Genomic DNA, 23443 nt, shown 5'->3' with positions numbered 1-23443 from the left:
GAAAGGGAGGCAAGACAAGGTTCAAAGAGGACTTTGAAGACCAACCAAATAAAGGAAAAAAATGTGAGGTTGTCATTAAGTAAGTCACATAAAGATAATAGAACTAATAAGAAGAAGATGGAAGAAAGCTCTTTTGCGGTCCAATTTGAAATCAAAACAAGTTCTATAAAAGAGAAGCATGAAACATGTCGTCTTCTCATGTTTACATGGTCCTACCATGTTAAAGAGTATATACATATTTACGTGGAGTACGTTCAACGAACCAACTGAACCAAATAGAATAGATTGAACTGAACCAACCAAAGTTTCAATATGATTGAACCCTAAATGGTCACCCCACCCAATCGATGCTTCTTCTACTCCTCCCCTTGTATACTAGTGTCTCATCAAAGAAAGTATACTAGTGTCTCTTCGTATAAAATAGCCAATGGATGCTTGCTTCTACTCCCCTTGTATACTAGTGTCTCATCAAAGGAAAAAAAGAATTTGAATGTTGTTGTCCGCTTCTACCCTACATGGGTCTCAAGTAACCTTGTCTTAGAACCACATGACTAATGGAGAAAAGAACCTAATCAATTTGATCAATCCCACAAACAACAACGTCAATACTTCATTTTGTAGAAATTAAACATGGTCACATGGATGACCACTCGGGCCAAAGGTTGTTGGCAGGTATCTTCATACATGTTCATAAAATGGTGGAGAAGAAGAGTATACCAACTCCTACCTAGACAATAAGGAACCTCTTGAAGATGCAAAGATGGCCTCCTGAAACAAACTCTACTTGTTTGTAACTTGAAAAATATTTAAAACAGAAGCTCAGTTTAACAAGTTCAATTTTATTTAAAAACCATCAATTATGGATGTCTAATCAAGTTCGATTAACAAAGCCAAATTACTAGAATCCATCATCATCCACTTGCTTGAGCATTAATATATTACTCAAAAGACTTACTACATCTTAAAGAAACAAGGGAAAATAATAAAAACAGCTAACTCATCACTCATTCTTCTCCTTCAGATTCATCTTTCCAGCCACCTTTCAGAATTGACCTAGGAGAGCCACAGCTGCTATCGGCCTTTCCGTTCCCGTTCTTCACAAAGCTCTGGTACATAACAGATCCTCCGCCATTATCCATCACTTGCTCGCTTCCGTCTCCACAATCATATCCTTCAAGCTCAAGTCCAGTCTCAAACGCAGCAGTATCAGCATGAACGGCAATCGAGAACTCTGAGGGCTCAAAACAGACCAAAACCCTCTTAACAAGCTGTTTCAGATCAACAGCTTTCAGATCATATCCTGCAGCTTCAAAGCTAGCATAGCTGAAACCATCTTCTGGTGTTACATGAATTGTGGAAATTGCACATCCTTCAATACCATTCATGGAGTACCCACATGGATCAAACTCGAAATCACATATATCTGAATCTGGTAATATCTTCCTGATTCCAGACTCCACAGTCATCCCAGCAGCTGAGCTTGATTTAGTCTTGAAGAAGACTGAAGCTTGGTCCTTGCCTAGACCAGTCATGCACATTTCCAATGTGTATGTTGGTGTATCAACCGAGTCAGCTAATTCAGCACAGGCAGAATACACATGCCAATCTTGTGATTCAACTAAGCTACCCATCACATAAGCTTTGCTGTTCAAACCTAGCTCGCAGAAATGGCTGTCCAACAGAGCAACTTCTTCAGAGAAACTACGGTGTGGGTAAGTTTGAGCTCCAGGAAATATGAAGCTACCACGAGTATAGTTCACAGCTTTCACAGATAGAGATAAAGATTTGGCTAGTTCAAGAATGGGTGGGATCGAGAGCAAAAGCTTGGTAGTTCCACAAGTTTTGATAATGAGCTTGTAAGGGTAAACAAAGAAGCTTGATTCAGATAGAACATAAGAATCAAGATGAGCATTAGACAAGGATGAAACAATGGTGCATTCAGCTGGGTTTAATATCTCATCAAGTTGAGCTTTAGATAAAGATCTAAAGCCTTTTCCACCAGGGTCAGCAAATACCCCTGGCTCAAAGAAAGAGATTTCGAGTCTCTTCTCGAAACCTTCGAAACCAATTGCAGATGTGGGGATGGCCATCTTTTCAGAAGTAATAATAGTAGTAGTAGTAGAAGAAAGAGGTTATAAGAAGGGAGAAAGGAAGATGGCTAATGAAATGAAAACTAGAACGAAATTGAAAAGGAAAGCAAGTAAATGAACCACAAATAGTGGTTAAGATCGGAGCACGGGGATATCAGGATGGTTTGCGAGCGCAGTTGGAGTAAGCAGCAGATCTGAATTTCTTGATTCCACCGTTTGGTCGTACGTCTTCAATGCAATAACCTAGAGGAGCTTCATAACATAAGGATGTACTACTACTACTAGACTTTTTCCCACCTTTCGACTCCATTGATCATTCAATTTTCCTGGAGAAAAAGAAATTAAACCCCAAAAATTAGAATTATCACAATTTGATAACGAAATAAAAATATAAATTAGTGGGGTTGCTAGAATGGAACGTAAAATTTTGGGAACAAAGAGAATGATAATGAAAAATCAGAGAAATAAGCAGATCTAACGCTATAGATCAACGGATTCTTCGAGACTTCTAAAAATCAAGTCAAAGCCCTAAAGATGGCATATTTAGGAACATATCGTACAAATCAGGAGTATTCAAGAAGCAATATGAAGATCAGATGAAAAAAATAAGCAAAGAGGGATTGCGACTAAAAACAATAATTTAGGGCTTCCGCCAGAAGATATAATTATTGATCAATAATTTGTCAACGACATTGAATATTGAATCTATAATGAACGCATAAAAGCCCTAAAAACAGGAGTATAACCACCAAACCCTAGTTTCAATTTCGAAAAGAATTACTTAAAACGGAATGCATATGAACGAACATATACAAATAGATCGAAATCAAAAGCAGAAAAATCGTAACAATTGAACGAAGATCAAAGAAACGAACACAATAGAACAAATCGAAGATACTTACAATGATAATTATACTTGATGAAACCAAAGATCGATCTTTCGAAAATTCCTCTTCTAGCAGATCCTCTCAACACAAACCCTAGAATTGTTTAAAGAACAGACGTTTTCAAACCCTAGAAACTTTGAGAACAAGTAAAATATGAGAGAAGCTTTTTCTTCTCTACTAGGGCTAGCCAAGGGGTTTATATAGTATTGGAGAGATAACCTACAAACTTTTGTTACGATTATACCCTCGGTCATCTATTTAACCCTAAATACCTCACGAACCACACACATTACAATTAGACGCTTCTACCCTTATGTCCTAGGGTAATTTCGGACTTCTCTGAGAATTAGTGGTATAGATTAGGGTTAAATAGGTCATTTTGCGTGAAGACAAATGGCTCTGGGTAAAGGATATTCCGGTAAAGTAGGAGTGACTTTTGACGTGTACCACAAGTTTGTGTTTGTTACACACGTGTTCGGGTTAGGTTCAGGGTCAGGTCATTGAGTCGGTTTTGACACGTGAGGAGTAGATGGAAACACGTGTCGAGAGACAAGTGAAAGAGTGTTAAATGTTATTATGAGGTGGGTTGTATGGAGTCAAAGTTGGAGGAAGAGGAAGAAGATAAGATGGTTGGAGATTGCGAAAAATTTGACTGGTTCATGAGCTGGATCTGATTCGATATGATGATATAATAATTACAAAAGGACAATGAAACCCATGATGGGAGTCATTTTCAGCCACAAACTCAACAGGAATGCTGACTTGGCATTATTTGTGGTATGGTGGTGGACTGGTGGTGGTGGTGGTGGTGGTAGGGGTGCCCTCTGTTGTTAATTGCATTATGTGATAATCAATTAGATAATGATTTTCCCCATCAAATGTGGATCTAAATTTGGGGGTAGTGGTTCAGGACATTGGAGGACACTCAGAGACAAAATGTTCCAGAGACATTTCAAGACATTTCGGGACATTTGTCCGTAGACAAAATGTCTTTATGGACATTTCAGGACATTTCAGGACATTTGATTCATAGACAAAATGTCTCAGAGACGTTTCAAGACATTTGGTTCATGGACAAAATGTCCTGGGGACATTTCAACATATTGAATCCATGGACAAAATGTGTAGTGGATATTATTATTATTATTATTATTATTATTATTATTATTATTATTATTTATTATTATTATTATTATTATTATTATTATTATTATTATTATTATTATTATTATTTATTATTATTATTATTATTATTATTATTATTATTATTATTATTATTATTATCTCATCATTGAAGGATAATTGATAGACATTTATTATTTTAATATTATCATTATTGTCAAACCATATGAAATAATATATTTGTACTCATGTTTCAATAATATATTTTTCGACTTTTGTGGACATCTGTGGATATCTGAGGACATTGATGGCAGTTGGTAGACATTTATTATTTTAATGTAATCATTATTGTCTAATCATACGAAATAAATTTGTCCTACTACTTTGAAAATATATTTTTCGACTTTCGTAGACATCCGTGAATATCTGTGGACATTGATAGAAATTTAGTTGATATTTATTATTTTTAATATTATTACTGTCTTACCATATGAAATAAAAAAAATTAATTAATATTTCCAAATATATATTTTTCGACTTTCGTAGACATCTGTAGATATCTGTGGACATTGATGGACAATTGGTAAATATTTATTATTTAATATAGTTAAATATTAATATAATAATATAATATAATATAATATAATATAATATAATATAATAATATAATATAATATAATATAATATAATATAATATAATATAATATAATGTAATGTAATATAATATAATATAATATAATGTAATAATAATACAATAATATAGTAATATAATAATAAGATAATATTATAATAATATGATTTGATAATAATAATTATTTTTATTACCTTCCTTACTCAAATATATAATAATAATAATAATAATAATAATAATAATAATAATAATAATAATAGTAATAATAATAATAATACAATAATGTAGTAATATAATAATAAGATAATATTATTATAATATGATTTGGTAATAATAATTATTTTTATTATCTTCCTTACTCAAATGTCCCCAAGTGTCTTCCATTATTTGAGAGACATTTTCTCTCCAAAAGCTCTCCAAATTTACACTAAAATGTCTCCAAATGTCCCCAAAAACAATTTGTCTTGAAATGTCCCTAATTTCGTGTCCCGAACGAATAACACAGACATTTGGAGACATTTGAAATGTCTCCAACCAATAATACGGACATTTGAAATGTCCCCAACCAATAACACGGACATTTGGGGACATTTCAAATGTCTCCAACCAATAACACGGACATTGGGGGACATGAAAATGTCCCCCAATGTCCCCAACCACTACCCCCCCCCCCCCCCCCCCCCCCTTAGACTCAACTAGAGAGGGGGAGAATTTCAACAAAAACAAACTAGAGAGGGGGGGAAGATTCATTCGACCGTCTACTTCATAGATATAATATAATTACCCTTCTCGCATTGTGACAATAAATGGTGTAGTTTAGGATCAATAGGTGAGATATGGTCGAAAATACTTTGCATAACGTGATGGTTTGTTCACTAAGCTTAGATATTCGATGGCGATTAAGTTTTGATACTCAATGAGAAAAAAGTTGTTTGATATTGTTGATGATATATTTAGAGCAGGATACCTTGAAACTAAAAGCAACTGACATGATATTCTTAAGCTTGTACATTGGTAACGATTGTCTGTGATCTTTAAAATAGTAACCACCCTTCGGGCTAGATTTTGGTGTTAGAAATTTTTTGTAAATAGTATATATACGTTCCATAAACAATCTTGTCACGATTTATCCGACCGATCAACGAAATTTTTTAAATGTGATCGATTTTGGGATAGTCTTCTACCAGCTTGACTCAGATCGATGAGCATCTAACCCCCCACCCAGTTGTTAGTGTGAGTGCTTAGTTCTAGCCTCCAGACTAAGTAGTTATTTCGGCATATCATTTTCTTGACGAGACTTTAGGCGCTACGTCATTTCTTGGCTATTTGCTAATTGGTTGCCTTCACTTTCCAAATTATATATTTCCGAACAAACAAAAATTCGTATATACTTAACACCAAGAACATGTAAAAATTGTTGGCTTTAGCGGTAGTCACCGTGTTGTTGCATCAATACTAAGAATCATATTCCATAAAGATATTTGAAAAGGCCGCGGCTTTGGGGAATAAACAAAATTCTCCGGGGAATAGAGACTTATTCAGTCAAGGTTGACTCGGGAAGTTTATTAAACTTTTAGTCCAAAAATACGTCGATTGAAGTTTGGCACCTAATCTTCATCTTCTTCTCTCTTCCTTTCTAAATTATCTCTCTGAAGTCTAATAATAACTTATTTTCTCTCTCTCTCTAACAGTTTGATCTTGGTGATGGTAATCTGAACTCTAACAAAAAGTCCTATTAGATTATCAATTCCATCTATTTACACAATCTCTTCTTCCTCATCTATTTAATTTTTTAGTCCAAAAATGCATCTCCACATCTAACTTCAACAAGTTCTATTTATCAACCTCTGTAGCAGTTTGATCAAGGTTGATGTTGTCATATATGGTCTAAGAAACAACCAAAATCAGGGCTTGTTGGATTTATAAGATTTGATTGTAGTTGCTGGTATTACATAGATAGAATGATCCTAACTTTGTTCGTTGAGACCGTTTGAAGTCTTCATGCGCTCGTCGAGTTCGTCCATGATTGGTACAGTCCGTGTTGGTTGATCTCCTCCCGTTATCCATTGGGCGCCGAAGAAGATGGAACTAGCCTGTGATAATTTTTTTTTTTGGAAGTCGACTACGATCTACGTATGTCGTTACATTTGGCACTTGATACATCATAGATGTGATAAGCTCGATAACCGCCCACTCAAACACTAACAGAACCGGGCCTATAGCCCAACAAGACATGGCTTAAAGCCCAACAACATTATTTACACCCTAATAACCCCAATTCAAATAACCAAAGATTCCACCTTCTCTGGGATTCGAACCTGGGACCTCCAGGGATTTCTGGAGTTTATGTCAACACCTTGGAACCACTTGGGCTACCAACTGTTGACACTAGTCTGTGATAATTGATTAGGGTTTCATTATGTTATTTTTGTCTCCTAGAAACCCTAGAAACCTTAATTTCATTATGTTCATCTCCACTATGTTGATTAATTTGCGGGAGAGAGAGGTCGAGAAAGAGAGACAGTAACAGTGAAAGAGAAAGCAGGAGAGAGAATGAGATAGAAGAAGAGTGGTGGAGAGATGAAGATTAAGGGGGAAAATTTAATCATATGAATTTTTGGACTAGAAGATAAATATTCCTCTTGAGTCAATCTAAGTTGACTTATTTCTTATTCCCTGGAGATTTTTGTTTATTCCCCAAAGCCGCGGCCATTTGAAAAACACAAGTTTTACATAGGTAATCACGTCATCTATTTATGGTGTACCAAACATGGCCTACAAATAATAGGACACTTATGAATTTTTTTTTATTTTTATTTTTTCGTTGAGAGCACTTATGAAGTTATAGCTAGTGCAACAATAAATATAAGAGAGAAATGTAAAGATAAAGATAGACATATGAGAGGAAACAGAATAATGATTAGTGACCAAGTTTAGCATAATAATACACAACTTTTGGAGAAAGTTACTTCCAAAAAAAACTTTTGGAGAAAGTCTATTTGGCCCTACCTGTCTTCTCATATAAAATCCATTGAGTATATATTTCTTTATCAAAATAGTTGAAAATGGTTCTTCTAGCCTTCTTCTAGGGCAACTTCTCAAAGCAAGAAAAGAACATGAACAAATAATGATTCCTTCTTATCACAAATGACTAGACACCTCACTGTATATTATGTATATAATGTAATCTATTATTTGAGGCTTTGAGTCCAATCGAGGACCAACATCTTAAATTATTCATCGGAGCGACTAACGGCTGTTTGAAGTTTGAACACACGATTGCAGAATGACAGCTTAAGAACAATTATATTCTTATTGGTGTTATTTAATATTTTTCCAGGCGAACGACCCGAAGATGAATCATGTGTCATCCTCACGATGGTCACATCAAGTATGTGTTGGTTGGGCTATACATTATTTGGATTTGAGTTTGGATTGAATAAGTAATACAAGCAAATAAGGAAAGGACCTGTTCCAGTAGTATCGGTTTTGGTACATCATTCATCATATTTTCGTTTGCCATTTTGCCGATCCTTTCTGCTTACCTGTCTGAAGCTGCTTCTCATTAGCTTCTTCAGTTAGTCTCTCGTACTCTTGCCTCAGCGTCTCCAGACGTTTCGATACCTAATAATAATCCACGATGCAAAAAAATAAATAGACATATACCAAGAACATCCATATTTTTTTTTCTACCAATTAAGCACGTTATTTCGGAAAAAGAATCATTTTCGTGTAGGTCTTGCAGAGGCAATATCCAAATTCGGCCCAAGTGGTGTACTTGGATTCACTATCCTATATTCGTATAAAATATAGATAATCAGATGCCCTACAAAGAAAAGGAAATCGTGAAAAGGAAAACAGGAAAAGAAAAAAGAAAAGGAAAGAAATTCGGTTTTATTTCTATAGGGCGACTTCACTTTCGATAAACCATAATATTCGGTGGAAAAGTATGAAGAATATATATTTAAACTATTGCTAAGATGATGCTCCTAGACATCTAGAAAAAGGATTCACGACATTTAATTGAAATAAACATATAAAAATATGAAAATCAGCTGTCAATCATGGTTGTGATGCGAATAGGATGTACACAGGTGGAGAGTGGAGACCGAAGTCTAGCAATATAAATGACTTCGCTTAATGCTTCGTTTATTTTCTTATTTACTAGTTCCTACATCTATCTTTATTCTATTTCGTTTAGATTTCGATTAAAATTAGATATTTTTATGATAGTGTTATTGCCTGAAATGAGCCCTAAGCTTATTATGTATAGGGACTGGCAAGTTTTAAGAGTTTTCGCAAGTTTTGGACTCATATTCATGAATTTCTGCATTAAGGGCTCCTAATCCAAACTTATGTTTAGCTATAAGTGTAATAGTTTAGTTGCAATTTGCTAGTGTTTGCAAAGAATTCTAGTCCAATTTATACATGGAACAATGAAGTAAACCCTCGTTGAAGCTTCCGCCACGAGTTTATGTCTTTGTAAATCGCGGAAGCTTTAGCTACTCGAAACCTCAAACGTGTAGCTTTTCCTTTTCGTTCAACAACTAATTTTGTTCAACTAGTTTTGTGCATGTTATGGTAAAGCATCAAGGACGGCATCAAAATACCCAACCTCACTAAAATTTTATATTTCCATCGTGAGATATAATACTACGGATACTAAGTACTCGGGGCAAGCATATAAAACTTCAATAGTTGAGAATTCAGAAGTTTAAGGTATTAGAAAATGAGAGTAGTAGGAAAGTTAAACCTTGATTGAGTAGGCCATTGGTAATAGGGTATCTGGGTCCATGGCATCCTCGGGGAAATTTCGTAAAGCGTGTATAAGCTTTTCAAATGGTAATTTTATCTGTTCAATTAAATGAAACATTTAGAGAAACCTAATGAAATGAAAGCAATAATACTCCAAAGAGAACTCTAGGCATAAGTTCTCACCAAATCATTGTGACAGTATTTCAATATGGCCAAACCAACTCGAAAAATGATCTTCACACCCTGCCGAAAGTTCAATGAATTTCAAGACAGATAAGAAAAGGATGCTAAAGTAAAAAAAGAAAAACCAAAATAAACAACTATTTGGAGTACTAATTTTAAGTCATGAAGGACCTTCATAAGGGAAATGCAAGCAAGCTGGTTATTAAATCACTAACCTCAGAGAGAAAGACATCCCATATCCGGAGAGTTAAATGAAAAGGGAATGAGTAAGAGAAAACAGTTATGAACCATTGGCTCGCGTACATGCTTGGCATTATCATTTCATGCGAAAAGTGTTCGCCTAGCTTCGGCAAATAATCTCTCACCAATCCATCAAACTGAAAGAGGTATTGTTGTACAAGTGGCAAACCCACCTATTACATGAAAAGAAGGTAAAATTTCTGAGAGAAGTGGAAGTTCAATCTATGTGATGAATGCTGCCGTACTTGGGGAAAGACACCCAACTTCTCAACAATATACGTACAGAAGAATCATAAATGAAATATTCAGACTTTTGAGAACAAATATGAAATATATAGTTGAGCTTTCCACCAGTTCACAAACCAGGATGTTTCAGATATTTTTAGACTTGGGTGCTTGTGAGCGTATTATATATACATTATACTGTATCACATATTAAATTGAGCTTTCCCTGGATCAAGTCCTAGTTCTGTAGAACTTATAAATTATGCGGCAAAAAATACCAAATATAGTCCTTCCATTGGAGGGTGAGTGACTCCTTTCAACAAAGCAACCAATAGCCAAAATGCATCTTCTTCGCTCATATAAAGAAGAAATAGACCAGCTAAAAAACCCATTCCCTGCATTTCAGAGGTATCGACAATAAAGAAGTCACAAAAAACAACAAACACAAAAAAGAAGCAAAGAAGTCAGGATCAGCAATGGGAGTAAAACCTGTACATATCCAACATCTCTATCATACACAGAGTATGCCTTCAGAATATTATATAGGGATCTTTGACCTGGACCATGTCTTTGTTGAAAAAATATATGTGAAGGGAAAGTACGCGAAATATCTCGAATAATGTCTAGTTCAGAGGATGACGTCTCATATAGCACTAGTTGCTGCAGTAGAAGCACAAATTAGTCAAAAATCAGGTTATCGGAAAAGAATGTCATTAATAGATGGAATAATAGTCTCCAACAAAAAGTACCGAATAAGTTATTGATTTATTTGGAAACCATGAAAGTACTTCGTTTCTCGAAGAATGCTTTGCAGTTCTATATTATTTGTTCTTTTATTCGGCTGCCTTGTGGTTCTACCATCGAGTCAACTATCAACGTACTAATTCTTCGGATGATTGAGATGAAAAACAAAGCGTAACCACACAGTATGTCGACCTCAAGAAAATATCCGAGCGCTACTTAGCTATGTAATGGAGGGGAGAGATCAGAAGTGATGCAGTGGCATTTTTGGTGGGAAAACATGGGTCGTATGGGCAGCAACTTAGATCTTTAATGGCTATTAGGGCTTAGTAGAGATATTCTTGGTAGAGGTTCAGAATTTAAGGTCTTTAAGAGCTCAGCAACTACTTTGGAGATATCTTATTACTTTGTACCTTGCTATTTACCAATATGGGTTGGGGTAAACTCGCTATACATGTTCTTATAGAGTTTTTGTCCAATCAGTACTCCTCCAGTGGGAGTCCAGAGTTGACCAGTAGGGCTAATCATAAAGGCCTATAATCAGGTTGATTATAATATAATTTATAAATTTTTAAGTAAACGAAAACCTAAGTGGTGCATTACATTTTATCTTCACCATTTCTTATGCCTTTATACTTATCTTGATTTCTAGTTGTTAATCCTCGCCATATCTTTAGAACAAATGTACACTCTTAAGTTTTCCGCGGTACTACAGAAGGATGTTTTATAACTCATGACCTTTCCATGTAGTGGATATTCTAAGAATCGTCCTTGGTTCTACATTAATTATTATGCATCGGTATGATTTCACTCCCAAGTACCATGTATAGAGCGATAATCCAACTCTGTCAATGGGTTAGTTTCTAATAATCGTATTCAAGCAGGTTTATGTGACTAAATTTCAACACCACTACTCTCAACTCTCAAGGTTCGATCTTTCGTAGGAATCAATAGCACATTTATCGGTAGGAATGAGTTTTTACACAAAAAACGGAAAGAAAAATACAAATAAACCACGCAAGCATTTATACAAGGGGTAAAGGAAAAGTACCTCATAAACTCCAGGATTCATAATCAAAAGATCACGACTTCCAGATATCAGTTGCCAAGCAAGACCTCTTAAACAATCTGGAATTCCCTTCCTTATACGCCTTTTCACCACATGAGGTTTCTTTCTAAAATTATGTTTCCAATCGCTTCCGCCGACCCCCATCATTTTCCTCCATTTTCTAACCCTTCTCTCCTCCCTAATAAGGATTCATACTCATAATTCATCACCAAGTGTAATACTAGTCACAAAATGAAATACAATCATAGCAAAGACTTCAAAGGATACTCATAGCTCCCCCACCACTATGCCATTGTCTCATGTACATTCACATATACTATCAGGTGTGAATACACGAAAAAGAATGCGCACTGAAATCAAAGTGTCGCCAATATTGCATGGGGCAATGAAACCAAAGTTTCTTCCAATTCTTCAGCTTTATAGCATTGCCCCATGACCTAATTAAGTCACTAACTGATTTTGGAGACGTCCAATTGGTATTTGTTGCATTTACAAAAAAATATCCATAAAGCCCGTGTAACCTCACGATGTAGAAGTATATGGTTATCCAACACTTCCTCCTTTCTGACCATTAAAAATGTTAGAACTTCTAAGATATCTTTTACTCTTTTAATAGTTGTTTGTTGTTTCCTAAGTTTTGAATCAACGTTCCCACAATATTTCAATCACACTAAAAACTATATTTTAACAACTTTTCAGTTTAAGTAGACCAACCACTATATGGAGAATTGGCGCATGATCTTACATTTTTATAGTGATTTTGAGCGACAAGGAACGGCATATAGATAAAAGACTTTAAAGCATACCTCTCTTGTTGAGCATAGTTTATCTTTGTCGAAACTTGGAGATAGTCAGCGAGTTCATGCTTTACAAATCCAAATCTATCAACTGATATAGCAGGCAAAACTTGTCCATGATCAAGGAAATCCATACTTTTCCTACTAATTCCCCTTTGTCAACTAACCACTCCGGCATTCCACACAGAGAGGGAGGAAACTGTTCTACCCAAAGAAACTAAATTAATTAAACAAGCGTCAAACCGAAACACCTGTAGAAGTATAAATATAAGTAAAACCCCCATATTCGGAACTACTAATCGTTACTACAATAAGCCACTCAAATTTGATTCTGGGTAAAGAGTAAGCAAAACAAATTGTATTTCAATAAGAAGGCTGGATGAAGAAACCAAGGAAGAAGGCAGGGCAATCCAAGAGTAACTGTTTAATATGCTTATAACAATACTTGATAACTCATGGGGATGATCAGAAGCTGACTGTGAAATCTAAACCTAATCTCATCATTAAAATGACAAATAACCCAATGTTTGATTGTTTTGAACATACCCAAAACTAAAATTGCAAGATACATGGAATTAATTGAAGAAAAGAGTAACAACATTCATTCATAATAAAATCATCAAACAAGAAGCCAGATGGTTGAATATGAACAGAATTAAGCTACTAAAACCATAAATTGACTGGTAAAATGAAGGATTTGGATTTCCAGACAAAACCCATGATTCTATTCTACAAAAAAAAATGCAAATATGATTGTGTGGAGATATGTCTGTTATTGCATCGAATGGGTAGGTTTCTAGAGAGAGAAGTCAGTCCTTAACAGAGAAATAAGCAAAATTAGAGAAGGGGAAATCAAGATTGTTCATAAAAACAAACCTGGGTTTGTGAAAGATTTGGCCGGGGAAGGCCGGAAGGGCAAATTTTTCTTTTTCCACAGTCAGACAAAAGTAACTGAGATTGGTCTTCCAAACTGAAAATCGCCATTAACTGCGGGGGTTTCATGAAGAAAGGATCTCAACTATACCCAACCAATAGTGCTACCATTATGGTCTATTTTGTTTAGGTAATTGCAATCTCAAGGAGAGATAGGTGGGGCTCATAAAAGTTCAACCAAAAGAGAAAAAAAAAAAAGTCTTGAAACTCGAAACACATCGTAGACATCTAAAACTTAGGAGAGGAGCCAGCCGAATGAAATAGAGTTCGAATTTTATAAGATATTCCATTAAATCCCGACTTGTTAATATTTGTGTGACCGCACATCCGCACCTGATTGCTAATGAACTACATTGCAAATTAATGTGCCATTAGTGAGAAGAACCGAGTACAGGCCATTTACATGTAGTTGGGTAAGAAAATTTCCAGATATGACTAGTTTTAACAAGGGTTATTTCCCAAATAGCTCCCAACTTTATGACCAGCTTCCTGCCTAGTCCCTTACTTTATCAAAATAACTCAGATGACCCATTTTTTCAGTTATCGTTATAAGTTCGTTAATTAGTCATCACCTCTCTCTCCACCATCTCATCACCTCTATCTGCCACCTCATATTGGTCGGCTGACGACCTTCGCCGGTGAAGTCGATGAGGTGGCGATAATATGAGGTGGCGATAATATGAGGTGGCAGAGAGAGTTGATGAGATGGAGGAGAGAGATGTGATGACTAGTTAACATAGTTATAACAGTAACTGAAAAAGGAGGTCCTCTGGGTATTTTTGATAAAACAAAAATTTATTCCTCTCCTCTCTTTCTCTAAAAACTCTGGGGAAGGGGAGTATAAAAATTCTAGAGAGAGAGAAAATAAAAAAAAAATTATATTTGAAGGTCGCTGCCCGGAAAAAATTGGACGGTCGGCGATTTTCGTCGAAGAAGATGATGAGGTGGCGCGAAGATGAGGTGGCAGAGAGAAGAGATGATGTGGAGGGGAGAGGGAATATGACTAGTTAACGGTAACTGAAAAAGGGGGTCATATGACAATTATTGATAAAGTATGGGCTAGGCAGGAAGCTGGTCACAAAGTTGGGGGCTATCTGAAAAATAACTCTTTTTTAAAACATATCTTAGCAATTCTTTCTTAGGGAAACAACAACGATGAAAATTTGGCGGGAACATCTTCAATGATTTTACAACTTAGCTCCAGTGATAGTAGTTATCACCATCACCATGGTCAAAGAGGAACCTTATTTTCTCCTCCGTTAGGGTTAAGTTCCGGTGAACAAGGTAAAACCACTTGTGATTTTATGAAACCAGATGAAGCTTCAAGACGTGATAACCGATTTTCAAGAGATGATTATTGGATTGTTTCTGATAATCTGATTCTAATCATCATCATCTAACACTTTAACATCAAAAACATCATCATCATCTAACACTTCTCTCTTGAAAAACATCACCATCATCATCTAACACTTCAACCATCAAAAACATCATCATCATCATCTAACACTTCAACCATCAAAAAATCATCATCATCATCGTCGTCGTCTAACACTTCAACCATCAAAAAATCATCATCATCATCATCATTATCTAACAATTCAACCATAAAAAACATCATCATCATCTAACCGTTCAACCATCAACAACATCATCATCATCGTATTAACACTTCAACCATAAAAAATATCAAACATCATCATATTAACACTTCAACCATAAAAAGCATGTGAAGTAGTGACTTGCGATCAATTTATTCAGAAATTAACCTAAGAGCAAGTCCAATCCCAGCCTGTCTTAGGCCGAAAAAACCACTTTTTCACCTAAAATTATTGGCCTCAGCTCAGCCTCTAAAATTCAGCTCCAGCCCCACCCTCTCTTGAGGCCGAAAATTTGAATTTGGAATTTCCCAATTTACTAATAAAATTCAATTAAAAAAACATCGATTACAACTAATAATTGATTAAAAATTTACAACTACTTAAATACGACTAAACAACACTAGAATAATTAATTAAAAATAACTAGAAGGGGTTTCTTGGGTCTCATGGTGCACCGTTGAACCAAGCCTCTCGCGCCGCTAAAAGCATTTGTTGAGCACGTCCCTCCTTGCACACAAGAATCCTCACATACTTCATAATCATCAACTCCTAATTGAGCCGACGGGTAAGTAGAATTAGGGGACAACATTTCCATATAACTTTGGTTATCGAATTCATTGATGTCTAATGGATCCATGGGTGAACAAATGAAAAGATCAAAAAAAATTGAAAGAAAGAGAGATAGAAATGGAGAGGAAGTTGCAAGAATGAGAGAAAGAAAGTGATGAGAAGAGGGTGAGAGATGAAAATGGATCCAACCCCTATTTATAGGGGTTGGATCCATTTCTAGCCGTTGGATTTGCTCCAACGGCTAGGGGATGCCCCCCAAGTGACCGTTGGGGCCCCAACGGTCACTTGGGGCCGTTGTTCAGTCGCCCCTAATGTTAGGGGCGACTGAACACCGAGCCCCAGCCTCCGCTCCAAGCGGCTGGGCTTGGAGCGGGGGGCTGAGGCCATAAATTTGAATTTATGGCCTCAACCCGGCTGGGGTTGGACATGCTCTAACGTTCTGTCTCTTGGTTATGGGAGGAAATCTGTTCTCATATCTTTGGAGTACTGCATCTTGAATAGAATTGATGGGAGTATTTAGAGATGACGAGAGAGAGAGAAAGAGATTTTAGAGGGATGATGAGAGAAATTTCAACAAATATCAAGGAGAAAGAAAGTTTTTAGAGAGAGAGAGAGTTTTTGGAGAGAGAGAAGTCATGAATTAATTTTTTAGTTGGTGTGACAAGTCAAGCCATGAAAAGTGTGATCTGACATAAAAGAAGGTTAATTAATTTGGGAATTCAAAATTTAACTTCATGGTCAATAGATGGTAACGACAAAAAAAAGGATTATCTAGGTATTTTCGATAAACTAGGGACTGCGCGGAAAGCTGGTCATAAACTAGGGGTCATTTGAGAAATAACCCAAATAAGAATTAGAGGGTGTTTGATTTTTGCACTTATGAAGTGATTTTCACTTAATAAGTGCGGGCCGACAATTTTAGGCCGTTTGTTTTTTCACTTAATAAGTGAATACCACTTGTAAGTGGGACCAAAGTAAGTGCAAAAAAGTAAGCTCTAACTTGGAGCTTATTTTTTTGCACTTACTTTCTAAGTGTTAAAAAAGGCATTTTTATCCTTCTCCGAATATAATAATTACCAATGTAACTATAGCTAAAAAGAAAATCTTAAACAAATGATAAGTAAAAAATCTTTTTAAGACTTCAGCGACGACTCTTTTCCTTCTTCACTCACCCTTCACCTAAGTTTTTCTCCTTGATTTTTTTTTCTCATCTCTTCCTTCATTAATCACGGAACCACCCAAATTCAATGATGCAACGTAAGTTTTTTCTCCCTCACAATTTTTAATTATTTGTGGTTAATATTTTCAACACAAAGTATTCATAAATCGTGTTTCTCTTGTATCCAAACTAGCAAGCACAATAAATTAGTATGAAATACTAATATGTAAATACTTTAAGGTCAAAATAGACAATTACTCATTTTTATGACATTTAGAATTAATATAAAAACAAAAGTCAAACACTTGAAAGTGATGGAAAACAAACATCATAGCACTTATAAGTGCTAAAAAATCAAACACCCTTTTAGTGTTGTATTTGGTTATAGATATACTCTAATCTATTGGATGAGAAGATTATCCTCCCTTGTTCTCCAAATAGTTAGTTTGACCACCTTCTTCCTCTCCCTAACCCCTCATTGCTAACTTCCAATCTCCCACCACCTTTTCTCTCTCTTCCCCCCTCTCTCTCTTAACTTCTCTTTCTCCATCTTAAATACCTACCCATTTTTCATTTCATTTCAACCTCTCTCTCTCTCCATTCCCAGTAATATTAAGAGAGCTAGAGACAAAGATCAAGAGAAAGCAAAATATAAGGGAAAATAACTATAGAGAGAGAGAGAGAGATGGCAAAACAAATGAATATTATCTTCATTGCTGCTTTCATCTTCGTGGCCATTATGGTTCAATCAATCTCATCATCATCATCACCTGCACCATCTAATGGAGCTGAAAGCCTCGTCGATAATGATGAAGAAATATCACCGAGCTCTGGTCGTTCTATGGACGGATTCGAACTTACCCAAGATGAGTTACATGATATTGCTATGGCAAAATCTGGAAATGGAGCAAACTCTCCATCATCATCACCATCATCGTCACCATCATCATCTTCATCATCACCATCATCATCACCTTCATCATCACCATCAGCATCATCATCATCCGTTGTGAAGGTATCTATGGTAGCTGGTGTTGGTGCTGCTACCTTTGCTGGGTTCTTCCTCTTGTAAAAATAAAAGTTGTATTTTATCATATTGTACTTAGTCCCCCATGGGATTATCTCATATTATATATTATTAGGTTTGATTTTACTGAGTGCAGATAAAATTGCACCAATTATACAAAAAGATTGTTAATTTCTTATATCATTTGCTACTTTCAATAACTTTAAAATTCATAGAAAAAATTAAGGGTTTAAGAAATCAAATTATGTTGTTTCATTTTACCAGTAGTTGGACTCTATAATAACATTCGTTTATGGTGGTTTCCAACCAATGAGGAGACCTTGACAAGAGAGGATTGAGGAGTAGTTCTGATAATGCACCACTCAATTCTAATACCGATCAATTCCAAAAATTTTGATGTTGTCTAATTGGATACAATCATTATTGGATTCGATTCAGATACTAACACATCCCATCAGATAATTATTTTGTTAGTGAAATTTAGGATTTTCAGCTAGTTGGGGCGAGTTCAAAGAACATTTAAAGAAGAAAAAGAGCAAAATGAGGATGAAAGTGGAAGGGGTTTGAACCTCAACCAAGACTAACCAATGAGCTACAATTTCATTTCTGTTCTATACTATAATAACACGAAATTGTAGAAATTCCGGCCTGAGCAACGGCCCAGGCTGCCCGTGATTATATGATCTTATAAATTTACATATATTTATATTATATATAGGGACTAGAATCCGACTTGAAAGAAAGGAAGTATAAATGTAAGTGGTGACAATATAACTAGTTTATACGAATTTCCATAGATTAATGAGACACATTCCCTGTGTTTAAGGGAAGAATTATTCTGTAAAAAGCACGAAAACTGATTCTTACCCTACTAAAAGATAAGAATGTGCAGATACGAATAACAACAACAAAAACTCGTTTACTTCCGATAGACACTACTTTTACCCATTCGGCAATATAGGTTCTCAATCCAAACACAGATTAACTATCTCTTCATAAATAGAATAAATTTTGATCTTACTTTCTTTGTTTCCCTAAGGAGATCTAAAAGCTTCACCAGCATAACGCACATTACCGAGCTCCTCCTCAATACGCAGAAGCTATTACACCCGAGAACAACAACAAACATAATCAAGTCAGAAAAGATGAAAACTCCAAATGCAAATGTTGAATCAGGTTCAGGTATGATGAAACAAAATGCAGAATAATTGGTTAACAAGAAGTTTTGTTATCCAAGTAGTATTTTCACAATTAAGCCAAGAACTGAGCATAATTTGTTCTTTTTAAGCCAGTAGACTGATAAGAACACAAGGGCTTACCTGATTGTACTTGGCTAATCGCTCACTTCGGCAAGGGGCTCCTGTCTTTATCTGTAAGGCAACATATAGAAAACCTTAAGAAAAGAAATTTTGCGGCAGTAAATCTATTGGATTTAATGAAAACACATCACAAACCTGTCCACTTGCCAAACCAACAGATAGATCTGCAATGAAATTATCTTCTGTTTCACCACTCCGGTGGCTAACCATCACGCCCCATCCTGCAGCTTTAGAGTCAAGAGCTGCTTGAATGGATTCTGTAACAGTACCAATCTGGTTAACCTGCCATAAAATGGGTCGAACGTGTCAAGACGAGATGCAGATTAACGTGGCATCGGGGAAGCAGCACAAGCGATACCCGAAACAGATCATGAACATCACACGATGGGGTTAGAGTCGATAATCCAACAGGAGAATGAATGACTCAGCTTAGAGATTTCCTATCATAGAGGATGTATTAGAAGTACTTGCCTTTAACAGCAGACCACTGCAAGCTTTCTTCTGAATGGCTTCAGCGATTTTCTTTGGGTTCGTGACCAACAGATCATCTCCAACAATTTGGATATCAACTGAGGATTGTAACGAAGCCCATGAGCTCCAGTCATCTTGATCAAAAGGGTCTTCGATGGAAACAATTGGAAAATCTCTAATGAACTCTTTGTATAGGTCACCGAGACTCTGAGCTGTTAGCACATGCGAGCCATCATTTGGCTGCTTCTTGAAGTTTAAATCATATTTCCCATCCTTCGTTAGAAACTCCGAAGCTGCTACGTCCATTCCTATTTTGATCTGTATCATTTTTTTAGTTATGAGGTAAATGGTAAAAGAAAATCACATCTTTAAATCAAATGAAAAAAAAATTGATTGGAGCTTCTACCTTGCCAGTGTATCCAGCCTTTTCAATTGCATCGATGAGTAAAACCAATCCCTCCCTGTTATCCTGAACATTGGGAGCAAATCCTCCTTCATCTCCGACGTTGCATGCGTCTTGCCCATATTTCGCTTTGATGATGCCCTTCAAGATGTGATACACTGATTCCAAATGCACAGTTTTGTAAAATTTAATTTAAGAACTCTAGTCGTCAACATTATGCTACTGCAACTCATTAAAATAAGTTATACTTGAAGAACGCTCAAGAAAAAAAACTTTTCTTTGGTAAGGCGAGCATTTTGTGTTCAGTTGGAATTGTGCAGAACAGTGAACATTGTATTTGAACTAATTATTAGATTCTTCTTGTATTTATCTCTTTCTTTAGTATATTCCTCGATCGCCTCCTTCAACACAAAATAAGCAGTCTAATCTAACATTTCTTTGAAGGTTAAATGGTTAACTATCAAGATGTTCAAATTTCATTCAGCCACCCAAAAATAATGTTATTGATCGTGTCAAATGTTAGGTCCTAATATTTGTTCTAGGTCTCACGCCTTTTTATCCTTCCCATTTAACAAGGTATGCTTCTATCAATTTGGAAAATACTAACTGATCGGAAATTGGATATTGCGTCTAAGGTTCAATCTTTGCTCAGAATTGTGACAACCATGAACAGACACGATAAGACCTAACTAAACAAAAGAGGAAGAAAGACCAACAGGTAAAACTAAAAGCGAGAAATAAGAGCATCTTAATTGATTGATAACCAAAATGTAGAACTTGAGGATTCAAGATGAGACCCAATTCCTTTTTGCTATTTGTTATCTAACACCAGAGCTGGTATAAACTATCATTTTCACCATCAAGATTTATGAAGAAAAGTAAACAGCAAGATCTATGGGGGAAAAATTGTTTAGTTGTTCTAACCTTCACTACCCATGCGCATTGCCTCAGCAAATGAAGTTGCGCCTACAGGTAATATCATAAATTCCTGCATGGCAAGATTGTTTCCAGCGTGGCTTCCTCCATTTATCACATTGAAAGCTGGAACTGGCATGACAAGCTCCTTCGTCCCAGCAAGTTCCTGAATATGTTTGTATAGGGGAACTCCCTTTGCTCCTGCACCAGCTCTACAAACGCTAAGAGAAACTCCAAGAATAGCATTGGCCCCCAGTTTAGATTTGTTTGCAGTTCCGTCAAATTCTAGCATGATCGCATCAACATCAGCTTGATTCCTGTATTGGAAAATCATATAATGAATTGCATGTCAGATTTTATATCAGAACCATAAGTAGTAAACCTAAATGACCAGCCAGCGTTGTAGCACCCTAAAGTGTGAGATAACTCTGTTATCCTCTAATTTATTATCGAACAGCTTCTTGCCAGGAGAATCTCTTCCACCACAGAATTCAACCCTCCGACCTCTAACTTGTGCTATTGATTACTGAGTATATACAAAATTTCAGCTGGTTCTACAACTGTATACTCCTTTTGATGCTCAACTACATAAACTGTTGATCACGAAACAAGTAAATAAAAAACTTCTGTAACCCGTTACCTAATGGACTCTGATTCATCTGAACTAGTTCTCGATTCTGATGGCCAACAATAACCCGAAGCATAACTCAATTCTAACAACCTAACATGATCATACTTCAACACAAGAGCTAATGATAAAATAACTCCAAGTTCGCCATCTGATATTCAAATCTTTTTTGTATTAGGAAGTACCCAAAGGACAAACTCTCCTAAATTGAAACTCATTCTTACATACATTAAAATGCACTTCAACGATAAACCGAAAAAAGGGCAAGTATTTCTACAATTACTACTTCTATATGAACAGAAACATAGATCATCTTTTGGCATTAATTCACCTAAAAGATCCCACAAATGTTATATACTACTACTTGGAGATTTAGATTAACTAGATCATATGATTTCAGTTCTTCTAAAACAGATCAAAGAAAGAAGATCAATGAAAAAAACATCAATCAAGGTTGAAGAAGTACAAACACAAACCTAACATCAACCCCAATAAGCTTTGGAGCCAATAACTCATTGATATTCTTCACAGCATTAAGAACACCTTTCCCTCCATAAACACTTTTATCACCATCTCTAAGCTCCAAAGCTTCATAAATCCCAGTAGAAGCTCCACTAGGAACAGCAGATCGATATAGATCATCAGTAACTAGATCAACCTCAACCGTCGGATTACCTCTACTATCTATGATCTGCCTCGCCTTCACTGATTTCACGGCGAACTCCTTGTTGGTGAGTTTGACCGGAGAAGGAGCAGAAGCGACTGAGCAACGGACTGATAAAGATCGAGATTTCTGCGAAGCAGAAGAGATGGTTGAGGTAGAAGAAGATTGAGATAAAGATGGAAACTTGGAAGAAAGATTTGAAAGGAGATTGTTAGCTGGTTTGGTGGGAGTGAGAGGAGAGAAGATTGAAGCCATCTTTAGAAAAGAGAGAAACAGATACGAAGTGGTTGGATTGTTGGAAGAGAAAGGTGAGTTTTGATTTAGGGTTTTGATTTAAATTTGGGGAAGATCCAAAGATGGAAGGAGTGTCGTTGAGAAGTCCGCCGATGAGAGAAAGGAGGGAGGGAATAAGAAAGTTGCCTCCTTTGGGTTGGACGGACGGTTTTCAAACGGCTTTTGGTAGTTGTTGGAGGGACGTTAGAGTTAGAGACGGACAAATACAAGTTTGGTGAGAAATTAGAGAGAGAGAGAGTTATTAAAAAAAATTCTGTACATCTAGCCACCCAAACCCATTATTGGGATTGATTCCTTAACTTCCTCTTGATTTGTGTCCTAGATCGCAAAAAAAAATTACATTGGTTGATTTGTGTTCTGCTTTCATGTTTGTATGAGATTTCCCTTATTTTTAATAACTTATTAACCTACCACTACCACCTACTTCAAATTGATTTGTGCCACGTGATTATATATAGAGTATTAGAGACTAATGTAGATTTATTTTTTGTCGAAAGATTAGTGTAGAGTCGATAACTTTAATCAGGGGCGTGAGGTGGTGCCACCGGTACGGTCGCACCGAACCCCATCAAATCACATAATTTCTTCAAAGAAGTTGGACTCCTTAATGTCGAATTAAATATATTAATTTGACAGTACAGAATGAAACAAGATAGTGATCATATAGCTGAATTAGTAAACCTCTTGAACATTAAGTATGAGGTCTCAGGTCCAATCCT

The 23443-nt window shown here is 36.0% G+C and overlaps 3 protein-coding genes across 4 annotated transcripts; all 3 read right to left on the bottom strand.

Moving 5' to 3' along the window:
* Window positions 1-823: 823 nt before the first annotated feature.
* LOC147552962 (S-adenosylmethionine decarboxylase proenzyme-like) lies at window positions 824-3631 on the bottom strand. The gene is made up of 2 exons (XM_086669501.1): window positions 2993-3631; window positions 824-2416 (listed from the first exon to the last, which is right to left on the bottom strand). The coding sequence occupies exon 2, from the start codon at window positions 2088-2090 to the stop codon at window positions 1005-1007; it is 1086 nt and encodes a 361-aa protein (XP_086525627.1). The 5' UTR covers window positions 2091-2416; window positions 2993-3631; the 3' UTR covers window positions 824-1004.
* A 4386-nt stretch (window positions 3632-8017) lies between these two features.
* Window positions 8018-13936, bottom strand: LOC147552961 (uncharacterized). 2 transcript variants are annotated; one of them, XM_086669497.1, is made up of 9 exons: window positions 13617-13936; window positions 12750-12939; window positions 11926-12121; window positions 10623-10793; window positions 10412-10528; window positions 9884-10081; window positions 9669-9728; window positions 9484-9582; window positions 8018-8354 (listed from the first exon to the last, which is right to left on the bottom strand). In XM_086669497.1, exons 2-9 carry the CDS (start codon window positions 12872-12874, stop codon window positions 8235-8237), a joined length of 1086 nt encoding a protein of 361 aa, XP_086525623.1. In that variant the 5' UTR covers window positions 12875-12939; window positions 13617-13936; the 3' UTR covers window positions 8018-8234. The 2 variants fall into 2 exon arrangements, with proteins under 2 accessions (XP_086525623.1, XP_086525624.1); XM_086669498.1 differs by lacking the exon at window positions 9484-9582.
* Window positions 13937-18805: 4869 nt separating this feature from the next.
* ENO1 (enolase 1) lies at window positions 18806-23099 on the bottom strand. Its single transcript, XM_086667306.1, has 7 exons — window positions 22243-23099; window positions 21148-21455; window positions 20227-20381; window positions 19821-20138; window positions 19485-19631; window positions 19350-19400; window positions 18806-19130 (listed from the first exon to the last, which is right to left on the bottom strand). Exons 1-7 carry the CDS (start codon window positions 22683-22685, stop codon window positions 19065-19067), a joined length of 1488 nt encoding a protein of 495 aa, XP_086523432.1. The 5' UTR covers window positions 22686-23099; the 3' UTR covers window positions 18806-19064.
* Between the last annotated feature and the right edge of the window lie 344 nt (window positions 23100-23443).

The sequence above is a fragment of the Eschscholzia californica genome, unplaced genomic scaffold, assembly GCF_041429995.1.
Source record: "Eschscholzia californica isolate CP2 unplaced genomic scaffold, dmEscCali1.0.p SCAF_3, whole genome shotgun sequence".
NCBI classification, from domain to species: Eukaryota; Viridiplantae; Streptophyta; class Magnoliopsida; order Ranunculales; family Papaveraceae; genus Eschscholzia; species Eschscholzia californica.
This window is presented reverse-complemented; position numbering and strand designations above follow the sequence as displayed.

Excerpts from the sequence above, each read along its gene's own strand:
- LOC147552962 (XM_086669501.1), bottom strand. The coding sequence starts at position 2,090 with ATGGCCATCCCCACATCTGCAATTGGTTTCGAAGGTTTCGAGAAGAGA.
- LOC147552961 (XM_086669497.1), bottom strand. The coding sequence starts at position 12,874 with ATGGATTTCCTTGATCATGGACAAGTTTTGCCTGCTATATCAGTTGAT. Across the intron at positions 12,122-12,749 it reads AACTATGCTCAACAAGAGAG|GGAGGAGAGAAGGGTTAGAA; the intron begins GTATGCTTTAAA and ends AATCCTTATTAG. Across the intron at positions 9,729-9,883 it reads GGGATGTCTTTCTCTCTGAG|GGTGTGAAGATCATTTTTCG; the intron begins GTTAGTGATTTA and ends AACTTTCGGCAG.
- ENO1 (XM_086667306.1), bottom strand. The coding sequence starts at position 22,685 with ATGGCTTCAATCTTCTCTCCTCTCACTCCCACCAAACCAGCTAACAAT. Across the intron at positions 19,632-19,820 it reads GCAGTGGTCTGCTGTTAAAG|GTTAACCAGATTGGTACTGT; the intron begins GCAAGTACTTCT and ends ATTTTATGGCAG. Across the intron at positions 19,401-19,484 it reads TTGGTTTGGCAAGTGGACAG|ATAAAGACAGGAGCCCCTTG; the intron begins GTTTGTGATGTG and ends GTTGCCTTACAG.